This window comes from Dasypus novemcinctus, chromosome 24, assembly GCF_030445035.2.
Source record: "Dasypus novemcinctus isolate mDasNov1 chromosome 24, mDasNov1.1.hap2, whole genome shotgun sequence".
NCBI lineage: Eukaryota > Metazoa > Chordata > Mammalia > Cingulata > Dasypodidae > Dasypus > Dasypus novemcinctus.
Window position 1 is genome coordinate 34,164,903 of NC_080696.1, and position 18,636 is coordinate 34,183,538.

The 18,636-nt window shown below is 57.8% G+C and overlaps 1 protein-coding gene across 1 annotated transcript; it reads left to right on the forward strand.

Moving 5' to 3' along the window:
* Positions 1-2,523: 2,523 nt before the first annotated feature.
* BPIFB2 (BPI fold containing family B member 2) lies at positions 2,524-18,284 on the forward strand. Its single transcript, XM_012527385.4, has 16 exons — positions 2,524-2,597; positions 3,271-3,398; positions 6,285-6,378; positions 8,132-8,236; positions 9,040-9,186; positions 9,757-9,817; positions 11,100-11,160; positions 12,737-12,828; positions 13,070-13,255; positions 13,482-13,535; positions 14,021-14,191; positions 15,150-15,217; positions 15,397-15,442; positions 16,145-16,208; positions 16,534-16,610; positions 17,986-18,284. Exons 2-16 carry the CDS (start codon positions 3,287-3,289, stop codon positions 18,025-18,027), a joined length of 1,380 nt encoding a protein of 459 aa, XP_012382839.2. The 5' UTR covers positions 2,524-2,597; positions 3,271-3,286; the 3' UTR covers positions 18,028-18,284.
* Positions 18,285-18,636: the final 352 nt, after the last annotated feature.

Genomic DNA, 18,636 nt, shown 5'->3' on the forward strand with positions numbered 1-18,636 from the left:
TGCTCACTAGCGAACCGTTTAGCATAACACAGAATAACATTCGCAAGCTATTGTTTCCATAAAGAATTCTAACGGAGTGGAAATGTCCTGCCAAGTGTTTTTCTGTTAGCCCTGCCTGTGGAGGGGGGCCTGGCTATTTGGATGGTGAAGATAAAAATGAAGGCATTTTTGCCCCCTGGTGGCACTTGCACAAATTGCCAGCTAAGAATCGGTGGCAGGATGTGATTACGTCAGTTTACATAACAAATAGGAATTAAGGTGAAGGTGGAATTAAGGTTGCTAACCAGCTGACCTTGAGAAGGGGAGAGTATCTGGATTACCCGGGTGGGCCTGAGGTGATCCCAAGGGTCCTTATAAGTGGAATTGGGAGATGGAAGAGAGCCAGAGGGATGGCAGCGTGAGCAGAGCTCAGTCTAATGCTGCTGGCTTTGAGGATGGAGGGATGGGGCCAGGAGCCAGGGACAGCAGGCAACCGTTGGACTCTGGAAAAGGCAAGAAAACAGATTCTCCCCTAGAGAGTCCAGAAAGGAACAGCCTGCTGACACCTTGTGTTTAGCTCAGTGGGTCCCATCTTGGCCTTCCAGCTACCAGAACTGTAAGCTAATAAAGCTGTGTTGTTGGAAGCCACTAAGCTTGTGGTAATTTGTCACAGCAGCCATTGGGAGTGAATACAGCACCCCAAAGAATAGTGTCATCAGTGGAGAAGCAGCCCGGAAATGCTGCACTATTCCTGTTACAAAGGCCTTTCAGTTGCACAGTCATTCAGTCACTTGGAAAATATTTATTAAGCACCTAGTGTGGTCTAGGCACTGGACACAGGTGTGAGCAGAAGAGTTCCTATCTCGAGGCGGAGTGGGCGAGTGGCGGGTGCTGGGCCTTGCACAAGGCAAGTACTCACAGAGGCTCTTTGCCCTTGCCCTTGGGAGACCGCTGGGCTCTGTGCTCTGGGGAGGGCCGGGAGAACCTCGCTGCTTTGTCTCTAGGCTGTCACCCAAATGTCCCTTGTGCTGGAAACATTGAGGGAGAGGAAGTGATTGTGCTGAGAGCAAACACCAAGAGTGGCTTTGGTCAATATTTGCACCTCTCTCCACCGAGTCCGTTTACCTCAGCTGCGGTGAGGGGCTGGGAGAGCCTGCTCTTACGCGCTGACGGGCAAACTGAGGCCGGGTGTAGGATGGAGAGGGAGCTTGCAGCTGGCTCTTCTCATTCCTTTTCACTTGTCGGAGGAGGTGAGGAGCCCTGGCTGGGAGGTAGGGCTAGCCCAGGTGAGCTCTGGCCAAGCAGGGTGGGGTGTGACAGCGTCTGGGGTCCACGTCAGCTCTGTGGGCACTGAGGGGGACTCAGCACAGAGTGGGCCTGGGCTCTGGGACTGGTATTTGGGCTGGTATGAGTCATCGGGAGCCACAGAGGGCTCTGGAGCAGGGGTAGCACTTAGGCCCCAGGTGAGTCATGCAGAGGCTTGGAGGGGCGGGCCCCACAGTTATGCCGTCATGTTCTGTGCACACACATAAGTACATATGTGCAAACATGCATGTCCCAATAACTAGGAAACTGTCCACTCTACACACACACATACCATACACATGCAAGCCCACAAGTACACTCAGTACACCAAGCCCACATGTATGCACGTGGACACAAAAGTCCCCCATCTGCACTCATGTAGCTATGTGTGAACAGGCCAGTAACACCACAAAGCACGGTGCCAACACGCCCACTTCATGCACACGCTCACACATGGACACACATTTTCCTCTGGAGTCAATAATTATGATCTTATACACACTGTGCACAGGAATGCATACATGCAACCATGCACGCTCATCTAACCACACATGCTCTGTCACACACATAAACACGCATGTAACAATGCATCCCCGAATACACATGTAGATAAATGCACACATTCCCTCACACACAAACACATGTGCATATGAACCACTTCACATGCACACAAAGTTAAGCAGCAAGGTCTGGCTGCCTGGGGTCACCCACACTTTTATGTTAGGGCTCAGACTATGACAAGGGCCACGGCTCAGTGTGTTCAGGATCAGGACTCAGTGTGTCCCTAGGAACAGGGCTCAGTCTATGATTAGGATCAAAACTAAGTCTATGACAAGGATCAGGACTCAGGTTGTGTCCAGGGTCAGGGCTGGACAGCTTCCTGCCACTCCTAGCACAGTGGTCTTTCTGGAAGGGCTCGGAGGCACCAGGCCTGAGAGGTCACTGCAGCCATCCCCCTTCCTTGGGTGCCCTCTTCCTTCCAGGCCTTCAGCTGAGCTTGGCTGGGGTAATGAGGGTCCCTTCTGGGAGCAGCCCTCCTTCTAGGCCTTTCCTGGCCCTTGAGGCTCCTGCAGCAGTTGGCAGCTGGACCTGGCTACGTGGCAGCCCCACCATACGTGTGGGATGAGACACTTTGGCAAAATTCATATTTGCAGGGAAAACACTTGCAACCCCGAACAAACCTGCCCCACCCCAAGTCCCTTCCCAGTGGGCCCTGCACACAGGGCAGCTTCATAAAGTGGCCTCCAAGCGGGCGTGGGGAGGAAGAGGCCGTAGCTGTGCCGAGAGTCCACCTGCCTCAGGAACCCCCTAAGGTAGGCTTGGGGTGGGGCAGTCACCCCTCCAAGGAGTGAGCCTCAGCGTCTCCATCCATTCAATGCAGATGCTACCTCCAACTGCATCTGCAAGTCTTGCTGTGGACTCTGGGCAAGCACCTGCTCTCTGGGCCTCAGTTAGCGCATCGGAGCGGCAGCTGCCTTTTCTGCCTGGTCCACTCTCCCCAAGTTGGACACAGATCTGCTCACTAGGCTGGGCTGGGTCGGGAGGGCCTCACCTTCGGGATATCCCTTGCCTGGCATAGGCAGAGATGGGGGCGGGAGCCGTCCTGGCCCCCCCTGCGCCCGGCTGCACTCAGAGAGCTGGACACTGGGCTGGGTTGTCACATCCCGGGCTTTGGGGTGGTGGGCTGAGCTCCCCCAGCCCTGTGTCTCAAGTCCTCTTCTGACACGGCTTGTGTCCTGCATGTGGCCCGGTCTGCTCTGTGGCGTTAGGCAAGACCGCGTCTTCTCTGGGTCCTGGGGAACATTTCCAGCCCCAGTTCCTCCAGGGTCTCTGGTGGAGCGGGCAGGGGGATTGCCCTCTCCAGGAGCAGAGAGGCAAGCGCTGATGTCCAGGGGGCTGGGCGCAGGGCTGGGCCGCCGAGCCGGGGTGGGGTTGAAGCCACTCCTGGACAAGCTCCCTGACTCCTGCCCTCACCCCTGCCCGCAGAACTCGGGGGACAGCCATGGCTCGGGCCTGCGGGCTGGGCCTGCTGCTGCTGCTGCTGCCGCCGCCTGCGCTGGGCGCCTCCATGCCGGGCACTGTGGTCAGGCTCCAAAAGGCCGCGCTGCGCCACGGTAAGAGCCAAGCCGCCAGGCCTCTGCCCTGCCCGTGTCTGTGCAGGAGTGTGCACGCGTGGGTGTGTGGGCACTTCGAAGTGTGCATGTGCATCAGTGAGCTCAAAAGCCCCCTGGGCACCGGGATTTTTGTCTCATCCCCTGCAGTGTCCTTGGCACCCAGATGGTGCCTGACACCCAGTCCCGCTCGATAAATATTTGTTAAGTGAATGAATGGGAGTAAATGTCAAATGTCCAGTATGCTCATGTGTCTTAGTGGTGTGGGCAGAGGGTGGCTCCTTTTGCTCGATGTGTCTCCCCATGAATTTGAAAATCCATGGAAATGCACTGTGTGTGCCCTCCAGTAGAGCCATGGGCAGGTGTGCAGGTGCCCGTGGGTTCCCGCGTGGGTGCGTACACAGATGTGACCGAGCACCCTGGCTGCACATGTGTCCCTATCATGCTCGGGTGTTTGAGAAGGGCTGCTGGCGTGCACAGATAGTATATGGATGCTGGCCGCGCGTGCCGGAGTGTGTCCACATGCGTACTTGGGGAGGGGCATGCCCAGCCCAGCCCTGCAGGGAGCGTCCTGAACTTAGATCCCCACTGGGCTCAGGGAGGGAAGATCCCTGCCAGGCCCTCCCTGGGGAGCCTCTGTCCCAGAGCTCTGCTAGACCCTTCCAAGTCCTGCCCCAGCCCCTGGGAAAGGCAAAATGAGGAAACAGGCCCAGGGAGGGACGGAGGCTGCCCGGGTCCAAGACCCAGCACAGAGCTCTTGACCCCTCCCTGTGGCCCCCCCGGAGAGGCTGTCAGGGGTCCCAGGGACACTGGGTCAGGGATGGGAAATGAGTAGCTGTTTCACCCCAGGCCAGTGCGATCTCAGGAGGGACTTTGGTGGCCCAGGCCATGAGGCAGCGGGACAGTGACTCAGGGAGCAGCAGGGAGCCCCTAGGGCACACACAGCCTTCCGGGACCTTGGATCCGGGCAGACGGGTGGGGGATAAAAGGGGTCAGTGATCCGTGCCGAGGTGGCTGGCACCAGGAGCACAGGTGTCCTCGCCTGCGCCCGCTGGCTGGGCCCCCCCCCCTCGTCCCGGGTGAGCCTCCTTTGTCCCCAGAGAGTCCTCCTGGCGGCCTCCTGTGTTTGTTCTTGGCAAAAACCCAGCGGGAAGCCCACACCGCACCCACCACTGCCGAGGGTGGCTGGGCGGCTTCTCAGCACCTCCTCCCAGCCCACCTCAGGCCCCCAGGCTTCGGGCCCTGGCTCAGGCCAGTACTAGAGAGGGAGGCCCAAGGCCTGGGTGGGCCTCAGCCCAGCACAGGCGGCTGGGACGGAGAGGGGCTTCGGGCGCTTGGGGACCACTGTCCTCATGTGCGGTGTCTGGGGGAAAGGCAGCCCAGAGAGGTGCTGGGACTTCCCAAGGTCCCACAGGGAATCCCAGTGGACTCCGGGCCTCTAGACTCCTAATTCAGTGCTCCCTTCCCAGCACCATGATCTCTCACCTTATGCCAACTCACATTCAGTTAGCATCTCCCTGGGGCCCAGAGCAGAGGTGAGGAAGAAAGTCCAGAGACCCTGGAGCCAGCTGCCCGGGTGCAGACCTGACTCTCCCAGCCCGGTTCCCTCCCCGCTGTAAACCGAGCATTAGGATAGTAGCGGCACGTACAGCGCCCAGAAGAGTGCCTGGCACAAGGAAGCCCCTTGTAAATGATAGCCCTCTCCTGCACAAAATAAACAGCAACAACACAAGTGAATGTTTATTGAGCACAGTCTTTACCATGACCTCCTGTGACAGGTGCCGCTAGGATTATTGCACATTTATCCAAGCCTGGATTAGTTTCCTGGGGCCACCGTAACAAGCATCACAAACTGGGTGGCTTAAAACAATGGAAAGGCATCGTCCCCCAGCTCAGGAGGCTGCAAGTCCAAAACCAAGGTGTCGGCAGGGCCGCGCTCCCTGGGAGGGCTCCTTCCTTGCCTCTTCTGGCTTCTGGGGGCCGAGGCCATCCTTGGCGTTCCTTGGCTCGTAGCGCGTCACTCCAGTCCCTGCCTCTGTCTTCACACGGCCGTCTTCCCTGCATGTGTCTGTGTGTCTCTGCCTACGTGTCCCTCTTCTTATAAGGACATTAGATTTAGGGCCACCCTAATCCAGTGTGACCTCCTCTGAACTTGATGACGCCTGCAAATCCATGTAAGGTACATTCATGGGGGCTTAGGACTTGAACAGGTCTTTTGGGGAACAAAATTCAACACAGGACAAGGGGGAAATCAAGTCACAAAGCAGCCACAAAGGTAGTGAATAGCAGCATTGGGATTTGCACCCAGAATCTGAGGACAGCAAGGGGCTACCTCCATAGCTACCAGGGATGATTGGGAAATACTCCTGCTTGAAGGCTCCCTGGAGGAGGAGGAACCTGCGTAATTAATAAAAGTAATTATTATTACTTTTTGAGGTACCGGGGCTGGAGATTGAACCTGGGACCTTGTGTGAGGGAAGCTGGTGCTCAACCACCAAGTCACGTCAGCTCCCCTGATTTCTTTCATTTCTTTCTTTCATTTGTTTGCTTATTTTGTTGTTGTTGTTGTTTTGTTTTTAGGAGGCACTGGGGATGGAACCCGGGACCTCCCATGTGGGAAGCAGGTGCATAACCGCTTGAGCCACATCCGCTGCCCATTATTTTTGGCAGGCAGGATTTTGAGAGGCAGCAGCGAGGGAGGAAGGGCCTGCCTGGCAGAGGGCCTGGTGTGCGTGGTGCGCCGAGGCAGGCTAGGGGGAGCCGACTCACCCTCCCGGGGTGCCTGTGTGCAAGCCCCTCCTCGTCTCTGAGTCCCCTCCCACTCAAAGTGTGGGCAGATGGCAGGGGCGGCTGATGGGAGCCTGACCTTCCCCTACCCTGGACCCACAGTGTCTGAAATCGGAAAAGCCCCCCTCCAGCGGGCCCTGCAGGTCACCATCCCGTATTTCCTGAGCCACAGTGGAGAGGTGCTGCAGCCCACCCGGTGAGTGATCCTGCCCTCCAGGTAAAGTGCTCCTGCCACCAGGGGAGGGCCCCCACCTACCCACAGGAAGAGTACTCCTGACTGCTAGATGAGTGCCCCCGCCCTCCGGGAGAGGCTTGCACCCACCAGATGAGTGGTCCCAGGAGGGTTCAGGAGAAGGGGGCCCAGGTGGAGACATGGGGGCCTGAGGCCTCTGAGTTAGTGGCTTCTGGGCCCCCAAGGCTGGCAGGAGTCTTGACTGCTTCCTCCAAGAGCTAAAGTCGGAATTGGACACTAGGTCCAAGCCTGATTTACCCCCCGCCCCCTGGTAACACCTAGTCGCAAAAGCGTAGGTAGGTGGGGGCAGCTCGAACTCACACGTCTCCGGGGCTGGGCCGATGGTCCCCGTGTGGGGATGCAGGCTCGCTATGCCCAGATCTCTGCGTTTTCAAGAAAAGCCAGACATACATACATATATTTTACCAGCATTTTTAATTTAATTTTTAGATTTTATTATGCTCTTGTATTTCATGTGTTTTATAATTCATGAGGACTAGGTATCACACTCATTTTTACCCATTTAAAAATTGTAAGGTTAATATTTTCTTTTTTTTTTTTAGTGTTACATTAAAAAAATATGAGGCCTGCATATAACCCCCAACCCCCTCAGCCCACTCCTCCCATAACCACAACCTCCTCCATCATCATGGGACATTCATTGCACTTGGTGAATACATTTCTGAGCACCGCTGTAACCCATGGACAATGGTCCACATTATAGTTGTGCCACGATGATGGAAGAGGTTGTTGATGTGGGAGGAGTGGGGTAGGGGTGGGGGGTATATGGGGACCTCATGTTTTTTGAATGTAACATTAAAAAAAGAAAGAGAAAAAAAAAAAAGAAAAAAAACCATTTGAAACTCTGGGTGGGTGAAAATCCTGTCTGGGTGCTATGGCTGGTTGGGGGCCCCAGTCTGTGACCCCTCGGGGGGCTGGGACCCTGCTCGTGGCATGGGTACTGAAGGTGGAGTCATGGGGCTCCGAATGACCATGGCCTGGCAACTCCACGCCCATCACGTGGCTGTGCGCAAACAGTGCCGCGGGTGTGTGCGTCTAGCTGTGGGAGCACCTGCAGGATCGTTTCGAGGGAAAAGAAGCAGGTTTTGGGTCATCCTGTGTCCCAAGAAGAGTCATGGGAAAACGCTCCCCCACGTCCTCATGGTAGTGTTCGAGCGTGGGTTTTGGATGTTTTAAAACATACCGTTTTGTAATGTCTGAATTTTTCCCCCTCAACAACAATGCAGAATAAAAAAAAAAGCTTTCATATAAGATAAAAAGAAATTAGGCTAGCTGGCAAGTACTTAGCCCACAGAAGAGGCTGTTTTAAAAGGAGTGAGCTCCCCATTGCTGGAGGACTACAAGCCAAAGTTCAGAGTTTGACGCTGTGAGGGGATTTCTGCCCTTGGGGATCTGAAGGACTTTCTTTTCCCATCCTCCCAGCCTTCCCGGCTCCTTAGTGGATCAGAAACTAAAACGTCCCGCCACTAAGACCTGAGCAAGCCCTCATCCAAGTCCTGCCCGAGGCTGAGACCCCTGTGCCTTTTCCCTCGCCTCCCGCCTGCCCCGCCTGGGCGTTCTTGCCCCTGGGAGGGAGAGCACACCCCTCCTCACCTGCCTGTCTAACCGTCAGAAAGCCTTTCTTCAGAATGTCACCCACCCTAGGGGACTCCACGGCGTAAGGGGGCCACCCTGTAACCTCGATTCCCACCTGCAGGATTCAGATTCTGAATGTCCACGTGCCCCACCTCCACCTGGGCTTCATTGCCGATTTGGGGGTGCGCTTGCTGGCAGCGGCCAATTTTACTCTCAAGGTCTTTCGGTAAGTAGGTGTCCTTGTCGGGGGTGGGGGCAGTTTCAGGACGTTCCAAGGGGCAGAGTGAGGGGAGGGGGCTTGGCAATCCTTCTGGGACCTGCATCCGGGCCTCCCGACTCCCTGTCCAGTTCTCCTGGCGGGGAGCGCGGCAGTGGGAGAATACCAGAGAACCTGGACCTGCTCAATGGCTGGGCCGCTGGGCGGGGTCATTCCACTTCCCCCAGCCTCAGCCTTCCCAGCTGTAAAATGGGATAAAACTTGCAGGGTGGCTATGAGGGGTGCAGTGAATGGACTTGTGGCTGTAATTAGAATTTCTGTCCGCCTTTCACAGGGCAAGGCTCACAGCAGGTGCTCAGTAAACATTGCTAACAGAATTCTTTCTGGACATCAGGCACTTTAGAGGGTACTGCATTTATCGTCACACACTGAGCGGGACGTATAACGCCTCTGCCCCGACGTACTGCCTCCCGGGTGCTTTCCATTTTATGGGTGAAGCTCTGGGCTGGGTCATTTGTACAGCCCCAAGAGATAGGTGCCACCCATCTTATGTCCATTTTACAGAAGAGGAAATTGAGGCCGGCAGGGGGATTGACCAGCCTGGGGTCTCCCAGTGAGAGCCAGACTTCCTACCCGTCTGCTGCAGGCTCTGTGACCCCGAGTGGAGACCGGGGGCGGGGTGGGGTGGTTGTCCTGTGGGGCCATCTCACCCTGAGCGGGAGCCTGGCTTGTGTCAAGCGGAGGGCAGGCCTGGCCAGGGGGGTGCCCCAGCTGGGCGGCGCCTCGGGGGCTCAGGCCTGGCCTCCCTGCAGCGGCGCAGAGCCCCTGGGGCTGACGCTGCCCGTGGGGCTGCTGGCCGATGCCCGCGTGGCCCGGGCCTCCATCGGGACCCCCGTGGTCAGCATCTCCTCCTGCTACGCGTTCTTCGGCAACAGCAGCACGTTCCAAGGTGCCAAAAGGTGGGTGCCTGGTGAGGGCGGGTCTGCAGGCTCCTCGGGGGTGGTTCCTGGAACCCCAGATGCTAAGGCTGTGGGTCCCACTCAAGACTTCGTCCACTGGCCACGGCAGGTCTAAGAGAACCCCGTCATCAGTCCTGCGTGTGGCTGAGGACGTTGAGGCGCAGAGGCGGGGAGGGACTTGCCCGAGGTCCCACCACGAGTGGCCGAGCCTCACCCTCTCCACGTGACTCTCCCCGCCTGCCGGAGCGGACACAGAGCCCGCTGGCTGCGGATGTGGCTGAGTCTGGCCTTTGCAGCGCCCTCTTGCCACCCCCCACCGCAAACCTGGGGACCTCCCTTCCAAACCTGGGGACACATGACCCTCTTCCTTGAGACTCGGTTTCCTCACCTGTCAGAAGGGGACAATTACGACGCCGGCCCTGCGTCTGGCACAGGGCAGGGTATTCCGTGGGAACCGCTGGCCTCCCGGCGGGGGGCCGAGACGTCTCTCCCAGGCTTGTGTCCGTGCAGAGAGCTAGGCCCTGACGGGGGGACCCGGAGCTCAGGAGCCCCTCTGCGTCTCGCCCTCAGCGCCTCCCCTGCCTGGCTGGTCCTGTTGCAGAAGCACATCAAGGCTGTCTTGAGGAACAAGGTAAAGGACTTGGCGCCTTCTCGGGAGGGGGTCGTTGCTTAACTCGGGGACGCAGGGCATGTGGTGCGACTGCGGGCATGGGCCGGTGGATGGAGGGCAGGAGAGGCTGGAGTGGTGGTCCAGGGAGTGGTGGGGAGACCCGGGCAAGGGCGGGGGGGTTGGAGGGATGGGGTCATCCTCTTGGCCAGCTCCCTTCCCTGCCAGCGCTTTCAGGGACCACGTGATTTGTGAAAAGGAGGCAAGATGAGAGCGGCAAGGCCTGGGCACTGGAGCCAGTTGTGTGGCCTGAGGTCCCGTCCTGGCTCCCCTGCCTCCCCGCTGTGCATCTTGGCTAAGTCACTTCACTCCTCTCTGCCTCTAATGCAAAAAGAGTAAAATCCCTCCTCACAGGCTTGTTGTGGGACTAAAGCGTTAGCGTTTGAGTTTAGACCAGGTTTGGCAGTATGCATGCTGCTATTACCCCTCACTTTACTGTTGTCATCGTCTGCACTGCGGCTGCCTTGGTGAGGTGCAGGGTCCCCTTGCCCCGGGCAGTGGGCTCTCCCTCCCTGTCCCTGCCCACCCTACCCCACCACCCTGTCAAGGGCAGTAGCAGAGGCCAGATCAACCCCCAGTGAGCCCAGCCACCCTCCCTGGAGGTGGGCCCCAGCACTCCGTCTCAGGGGTGGGTGGAGGGCGCAGCCTGTCCTGGGGGTCCTGCAGGACACCCAAGGGCCCTTGGCTCAGCCTGCTGGCCTGGCCGCTCCTCTCCCTGCTCCCTCACAGCCAGTGTCTCCTGCCAAGCGGCTGCAGGAAGGGGAGGCCTGGGCCTCTCCTCGGCCTCCCGGCCTCCCCTGGCCTGGGCCGATCGGCCTTGCCTGGACCTGGCCTTCTGGGCTCTTGTCTGCTACCTTCTCTCATCACCTGGGCTCGGTCCTGTTCTCCGCTGCCTGGCAGTGATCTGCCTTGTTCACCTCTGCCTGCCCCCCCTGCCGTGGGCACCAACTCAGGCTCTCTGCCTCAGGCCCTTTGTGCCCACTGTAGCCATCTCGCTCTGTGCTCCCACAGCCCCTGCTCCTCCTTGGATGCTGTGGCTCTTCTGCCCCCTCCAGCCTTTGGGCTGCTTCTCCTCTGTCTCCTCAGTGCCCAGAGGAGCTGCTGAGAGATGCCCACTAGGGGGTTGGAGGAAGGAAGGGATTCTAGGCATGGTGTGTGGGTGGCAGAAGACTTCCAGACAGGGACCCCAGACCCCCTCCAGCCCTGCCGGCCACCTAAGCCCAGCCTCCTCTCTGCCCTGCCACAGCTGTGCCTGAGCGTCTCCAACCTGGTGCAGGGCCTCAACGTCCACCTGGGCACTTTAATTGGTAAGTCCTGGGAGCCCAGGGGAGGGGTGGGGCCCCTGACACTCCCCTTTGGGTGAGGGTCCACCTCTGGGCAGACAATCATAGGACACTTCAGTTGTGGGATCCTAAACCATGCAATTCGTTGTGGAATTTGGGAATCTCCAAATTTTAGAATAGTTCAGTCTTTGATTCTAGAATCTGCATAACTTAGACCAAACAATCTGAAAAACAAAACAAAATGTTTGATGTATGAGTCTTAAAGATGTCATCCCTCCAAGAATGGAGAAACTTCTCACCACTGAAGCTTAGAGTCTAGAATCATTCACCTATTCAGAATCATGAGATTTTAGAGAGCAGGCTCTCACGTTGGGAGGGAGCGTAGTGGTCTTAATACAGGGGTTCTTTACAAGGGCTCTGTGAGCTTGAATTTAAATAAAAAAAACTATTATTCTTGCAGGGATGAATTAGTGTGGGTGTGGGAAATTTATTAAATACTACACAGACGGTGTGGACTTAGTAAGGAGTCCGTGGTTTTCACCTGACTGGCAAAGGAGTCCATGGAACAAAAAAGGTTAAGAACCCCAGTCATAACGGAATGCTTGGGCTTCTTTTTGCACAACCCCAGAGAGACACGTGCCGTGTGATGGGGCGTGCGTTTCGTGAGAGGCCCAGCCCAGGCCGCTCTCTCAGGGGCCAGCGCTTGGGCCTCACCTGTCCTGTGAAGTGTTGGATGCACAGCTGAGCCTTCTTGAACTGGACGGTTATGCATTAATTTCTATGCAGTACGAGTGACAATACATAACCACCCCATCTATCCAGGGCATGCTGGGATATTAGTAGTAAGAGTTGATAGACAGCTGTAGTTGATAGAGAGTTGACAGTGATTAAAAGTTTTTGCTTGCAATTAATTTAAGAAAAAGCAAGTAAATTTAAGGAAAAATAGGAAATAAATACAGAAGGTCATGTGAGGTGGCCTGAGGATAGGCTACATCAAGCCTGAGAGGCGCAGGAAGTCGGGCTCCCGAGTGCCAGCCCTCAGTGGCCTCAGGCCGCGGGCCTTTCCAGCTGGCAGCAGCGTGAGGCGGTGGAGAGAACTTGGCTTTGGAGTCAGACTGACTTGGGGAGATGCCCCTGACCAAGACCGAACCTCACTAACCTCCGTGTGTGGGTGCGTGTGGGTGCACGCGTGAGTGTGTGAAATGGGCTGATAACCTCTCAGGATTGAGGTGAGAATTGAATGGGACCATGTGCTCCCTGCCTTTCCTGTGGTTCTTTCTGGCCTTTGGCAGAGGATTTTTGAGCCTGCAGTGAGCCTTCTTCCTTCTAACTCGGTGTCTCTCGCCTTTTACTGTTTGGGAAGGCGGAACTCCGCCTGTTAAATTTGTGTCTAGACTAAGAATCCCGTGGTTGTGAGGGGCTGCATCTTGGGTGTGTGCACTTGGCAGCGTAAGTTTGCTAACTCAGAGGTCTTTTGTGCCTCTTTTGTTTCTTGGCCTGGTTCTGGCTAATCGAGGCAGTCAGATACAGTTTTCCGGGTAGGAGAGGCACTGTGGATAATGCTAATGTGCCGTCTTCTCTTCATCCCGGGCTCCGTGAGGCCTCAACCCCGTCGGTCCTGAGTCCCAGATTCGCTACTCCATGGTCAACGCGCCCCGCATCACCGACGATGGCATTTCCCTGGATATCAACGTAAGTGCCTCCTTGTCAGCCCAGAGTTGTGGACCTGTTGCCGCTGGAATGCTCAGCCTCCCGGAAGGTTCCTGAAGGAGAGGGAAGTGAGGAGGAGAGGAGTAGAGCAGCATTCCGGTGGCGGCCTGGCACGTGGTGAAGGTGTGAGGCCGGACAACCTGCGGCCTCTCTGGGGGTGGCGCCCGGGAGCCCTGGGCCACCTCCCTGCTGAGACCCTGCGTCTTGTCTCCCTGCCCCCCAGGCTGTCCTCTTCCTCCTGGGCAAGCCCATCGTCCTGCCTGTGAATGCCACCCTCTTCGTGTTGCCGCAGCACGTGGGCACCCAGGGTGCCATGGTAACCATAGGCCTCTCCCAGGACCTGTTCGACTCTGCCTTTCTCCTGCTGCACAAGGCTGGGACCCTCAACCTGGACATCACAGGGCAGCTGGTGAGCTCTGGACCTGCTGCCCGGGGCACGTGGGGCAGCAGAGCCCTGTGACCCAGGCTGGGGGGGCCCATGGTGGAAGGTTGTGGTGGGGCAGCCAGAGCTCTGGGGCCAGAGGGAGGCCGTTGGAAGGGCAATTCGGGGGGTGCGGGTAGGGGTTCCTCTCTGTGAGAGGCAAGTGGGGGTCAGGCTAGCTGCCCTAACATCTGCCGTGGGGGGGGCATTTCAGCAGTCGGACACCAACCCACTCAACACCTCTGCGCTGGGCCAGCTCATCCCCGAGGTGGGTGATGCTTCTGGGCGTGGCGGCTGAAGCACGGTGCTGGGGGAGGGTGACCTCCACTGGCCCCCGTCTGTCCCGAGTGGGGTTCAGCATCTGCACTTCTCATCTGCTCCTTGTCGGGGATGGCCCGGCTTCTGCCCAGAAGCCACGCTCTGTCACCTCCTCGTGCCTTGGCCCGCCAGCCTCCTCTGCCTCGTGTGATTTTCCTCTTAAGCATCCTCAAAGCCCTAAAGGAAGGCTAAGCCCCAGCCTGGTCCAGGGGTCTCCTCCCAGCTCCCATTGTTCCTGGGCTCCCCTCCCACAGGCTGTGCGTCCCCCACTGGACAGGGCGTCCCCAGGGCAGGGGCCTGGGCGGGACCCGCCTCTGCGGCCCGGTCACGGCAGCACAACGCGGGCTTGGCTTCAGCAGCGTTTCGGGAGTGGCTGAATGGAGTCATTTGGCCCCAGTGGGACCCTCCGCCCTGTCTCCCTCTCTGCTCCCCCAGGTGGCCAGACAGTTCCCGGAGCCCATGCCCGTGGTGCTCAAGGTGCGGCTGGGGGCCAGCCCCGTGGCCACGCTCCGTACCAGCAACGCCACGCTGCGGCTGCAGCCCTTCGTGGAGGTCCTGGCCGCGGCCTCCAACTCAGCCTGCCAGTCCCTTTTCTCCCTGGACGTGGTAAGTGAGGCTGGGTGTAGCCAACTGGAAGGGCTGGGCGATGAGTCGGGAGACCTCATTTCCTCCTGCACTCTCTCTCTTGCTTTGCTCTAGCCACGTTGTTCTCCTTGTTGTTCCTTTTTAAAAAAATTTTTTTTAAAAAGATTTATTTATTTCTCGCCCCCCCCCCCCATTGTCTGCTCTCTGTGCCCATTCGCTGTGTGTTCTTCTGTATTGGCTTGTGTTCTCATCAGGCGGCACTGGGAATCTGTGTCTTTTTGTTGTGTCATCTTGCTGGGTCAGCTCTCCGTGTGTGCAGCGCCACTCCTGGGCGGGCTGAGGTTTCATGTGGGATGGCTCCCCTTGCACAGGGGCCACTCCTTGCGCAGGTGGCACCTTACACGGTGATACCTTTGCATGGACCACATTCCTTGTGCGCATCAGCACTGCGTGTGGGCCAGCTCACAACACGGGTCAGGAGGCCCTGGGTATGAACCTTGGATCCCCTATATGGTAGGCGGATGCTCTATCTGATGAGCCACATCCGCTTCCCACCTTGTTGTTCCTTGGACGTGTCAGAATTGTCCTACCTCAGGCCCTTTGCACATGCCGTACCCTCTGTAGAACATTCTTCCCCTGGCCCTTGGCATGGCTGGCTTCTCCTCATCTTTCAGGACTCAGGGTAAATGTCACTTCCTTGGGCAGCCTGAGTTAGGTGGTCCTCCACCTCTGCCTTGACACCTGTCTGGTTATTTTGGTTATTTTCACCTCCCCCACTGGCCTACGGAGGGTTCCCAAGGGTAGTGACTGGGCCTGTTTGTGTCCCAGGGCCAGTGCAGGGCCTGGTACACAGCGGATGCCCAACAGGCTCCGCCGCCTGGATGAATGGGTCTGGGTGGGAGGCTGGGGTAGCTGGTGGCCTGCTGGAGGCTCCCATGAGGCTCTGTTCCCGCTGACCCTGACATCTCCGTGTGCCCAGGTAGTTAACCTGAGCCTCCAGCTGTCTGTATCCAAGGTGAAGCTTCAAGGGACCACATCCGTGCTGGGGTGAGTGAGGCCTCCTGGACCCAGCAGCCTCGGTGTGTCCTTCTGTGCAATGGGCCTGCAGCTACCCTGGGCCGCTGAACTGAGGCCTCAGCAGTCAGAGGACCCTGGGACATGGTGGGGGCAGTCTGGGGGTGGGGAGACACTGGGCATAGCCCTGAACCCTCCTGCCTCTCTTTCAGAGATATCCAGCTCACCGTGGCCTCCTCCAACGTGGGATTCATCGACGTGAGTCTGGGGGTGGGATCCCCAGGGACTCTTGCACTGGGAGGGCCAGGCCTTGAGCCTGGGGAATGTGTGCGCCTTCAACTGCACATGCCTCCATAACCAGGGCTTCCTCCTGGGGTGTCTGGGGGCAGAGGTCAGTTAGCTGGCCCATCTGACAGCTTTTCTCCTCACAGGCTGGCTGGCTGTGGTCAGTCAGCTCAGCCCGGCAGTGAGTTGTCAGTCAGCCTGCCTGTTGCTCAGCCTGGTGGCTGCTGATGTGGTCAGCCAGCCCTTGGCCCAAGTCCCCGTCATCAGTCAACTGGACAAGTCCGTGGTTGGCAGCACATCAGCTGTTCCTCCAGTCCCTGTGACTTGGCCGGGCCAGCAGCCACCGTGCCACCATTTGTCAGTTGAACTGTTGGTCCATATGCCCCACCAGTGCCTCCATCCATCAGTCAGTGTCCACCAGTCAGTGCCAACAGGTCAGTCACCTGGGGTCAGGTGTCTGTCAGTCTGAAGATTAATGTTTGGTGAACAAATGAGTGTGCGTCAGCCAGTCTGTCAGTCAGCCACACAGTGAGTGAGCCTCAGTCAGTCGGCCCTTCTGTCAGTCTGTCAGTTGACATCAGGTGTGTGCCTAACTGTCCATCTCTCTGGCCCCTCTCCTGGCCCCTTGGCTGGGGCAGGCCCATGGCCCCCACCTCCCCGGCTCCACGGCTGCAGACGGATCAAGTACACGTCCTCATGGACACTGTGTTTGAGCAGCCCCTACTGGACCACCTCAATGGTGAGCCCCACCCACCTCAGTGTGGCCTCTCTGTCCCCATCCCCTGGGCCCCTCCCACCATTAGGCTCAGGGACAAAGAGGCCCGTGTTGGCCTTTTGGCTTGGCTGGTCAGCTGCTTGGTGATCTCGGTCAAGCTTCTGTCCCCCTCTAAGCCTCAGTCTCCTCTTCTCTAAAATGGGTCTAATGGTAATGGCTCCCACTTCCAGGGCAGCTGTGAGGGCTCAGCGAGTGGCTGCAGGGGAGGACCTCAGCACACCGGCCAGCTCCGGGCGGGGCGCTGCTCCCACTGCCCGGCTGAACCCGATTCCTCCTTTCCCTCCTGCAGCTCTCCTGGGCATTGGCATTGCCCTCCCCAACCTCGTCAACCTCCACTACGGCACCCCCGAGGTCTTTGTGCACGAGGTGAGAGCCTTTGGGTGTGGCCAGATGGGGGCCCTCCACCCGGGATGGAGGCTGGGCTTGGGGAAGTGGGGTCACCTCTCCCCACTCCCTCCCTGCTCGCCAGGCCTGAGGTTCCTGCCAGGACCACACTGTGGATCCATAGCTGCAGTGAAGTGGAATATTCGGGGTATCAAGAGACACAGGCGAGGGTTTCACTGCACTTTAGATCCCATCAGACGCTGCACCACATTCAGGCTCCACTCAGGGGATTCAGGCCTTTGATTGTCCCGTGATTCAGTGCCTTGGATAGACACAGCCCCCTCAGGGGCTGGGGCCAGTGACAGGGGCTCCTTAAAGCTTGGTGGCAAATCTCTGCAGGCTGGATGGGGGAAGGAGCCTCCCTACCCCTTGTAAAAGCACTTTCTCTGGATCGGAAACTGTGGGCACAGGGTTCAAGCACAACCACTGCCCAGGGTGAAATCCTACAACTTCTTTCTGTTTCGTCTGGACTATAAAAGGCTAATATTTCTTCTAATTTAGTCAACAAGGCATGCGTGGGACATGCCCAACACCTGCGTGTGCTAGCCACACCCCCTTAGCGGGGGCTGCCTGTGGCCTTCCAGGGAGTCCTTGCTGAAGGACTATGGCCCCAGGACGTTTGTGTCACCTGCCCCCGTAAGAAGGAAAAATGGGCACATGGAGGAGCCAGGGCTGTAAGTGGGAATTTCCCCACGACTCCTGCAAACAGGCGTGGTCAGGGGCTGGCCCACTCGACACTCACGAATTAGCCAAGTGGGCCAGAAGTCAAAGCTCCCTAGACCAGCGCTGTCCAATAGAACTTCATGCAATGCTGGAAACCTGCGCAGTTCAAAACAGTAACCACTGTCAGTCACGGCCCCACGTGGCTGTTACAGCCCTTGAAATGTGGTCAGTGCAACTCAGGAGCTGAATTTTTAATTAAATTGAATTTAAATAAATTTTAACTTAATTAGCCACATCACCAGCATCTGGCCCAGGGCTTGGCTTAGTGAAGACTGGTTAAAGGAACGAAGGCAGGAAGGCTCGGCAGGCTCCTGGATGTTTCTGCGGTGCAGGGTAGAGCGTGGGGGAGGCATGGGGAGTGGCCGGCTCTGCTGTGGAAAATCCCAGTCACCAAGCAGCAATGACACCAACCATGTGTGGGGGCCACGCTTTTCCTGCAAGGTCTCACTGTATCCTCACAGCCGCCACCCCAAAGTGACAGCAGGAAACAGGCCAGAGAGGCAAAGCACTCTTCCCAAGACACACAGCAATATTGGCCGAGCATGGCCTCAGGGCCGGGGCAGAGAGGCGGCTGGGAGTCCTGCCTGGCCTTGGGCAGCCTCTGACCTGGGCCGTGGTTTTCTTTGCCCTTCAGGGCTACGTGGTGGTATCCAGTGGACTCCTCTACCAGAGCTGAGGCGGGACCACCGGGAGGGCCGAGGGTGGGCCGGCTGCCTGCTCAGGGGGCCTTCTCTCCTCAAGCCACTCGGGGAACTGAGGCAGCACCAGCGAGCCTGGATGGCCCAGCTGGGCAGTTCAGTCATCACTCACCCCCACCCCTGCCCCTCCTTTCCTTGTCCCTCCCTCCCCCCCCACCTTTGTGGGGAGCAGATGCTCCTCCAGACTGTACAGATATGTCCCCTCTTGGATTAAACATCTTCTCTTGAGCTGCAACTTCCAGCCAGGCCTGGCGAGCTCTTTGTATTCCCGAGGCCGTTCCCTGCACGCAGCCGCTGGGTGCTGTCTGTCCCTGGAGACACCAAAGCTGCCTGGGCCCGGAAGAAGAGGTGATCATGTCTCTGCTGACCACACCTGCTGATTCGGTCACCTCCTTGCCCATGGGGAGCTCGCGGGGATCCCGGAGAGCACCAAGGACAAGCTGGAAGCTATGAAGACCGGGGTGGCACTCTGGGCACCACGCGCTCTGCCCTCCCCCTCTATAGTGTCATGTCCATCTTGTTAAGAGAACCTCATAAGAGCCCTGTGAGTTGGGGAGGCAGGGTCTGGAGTGCCATTTTACAGATGC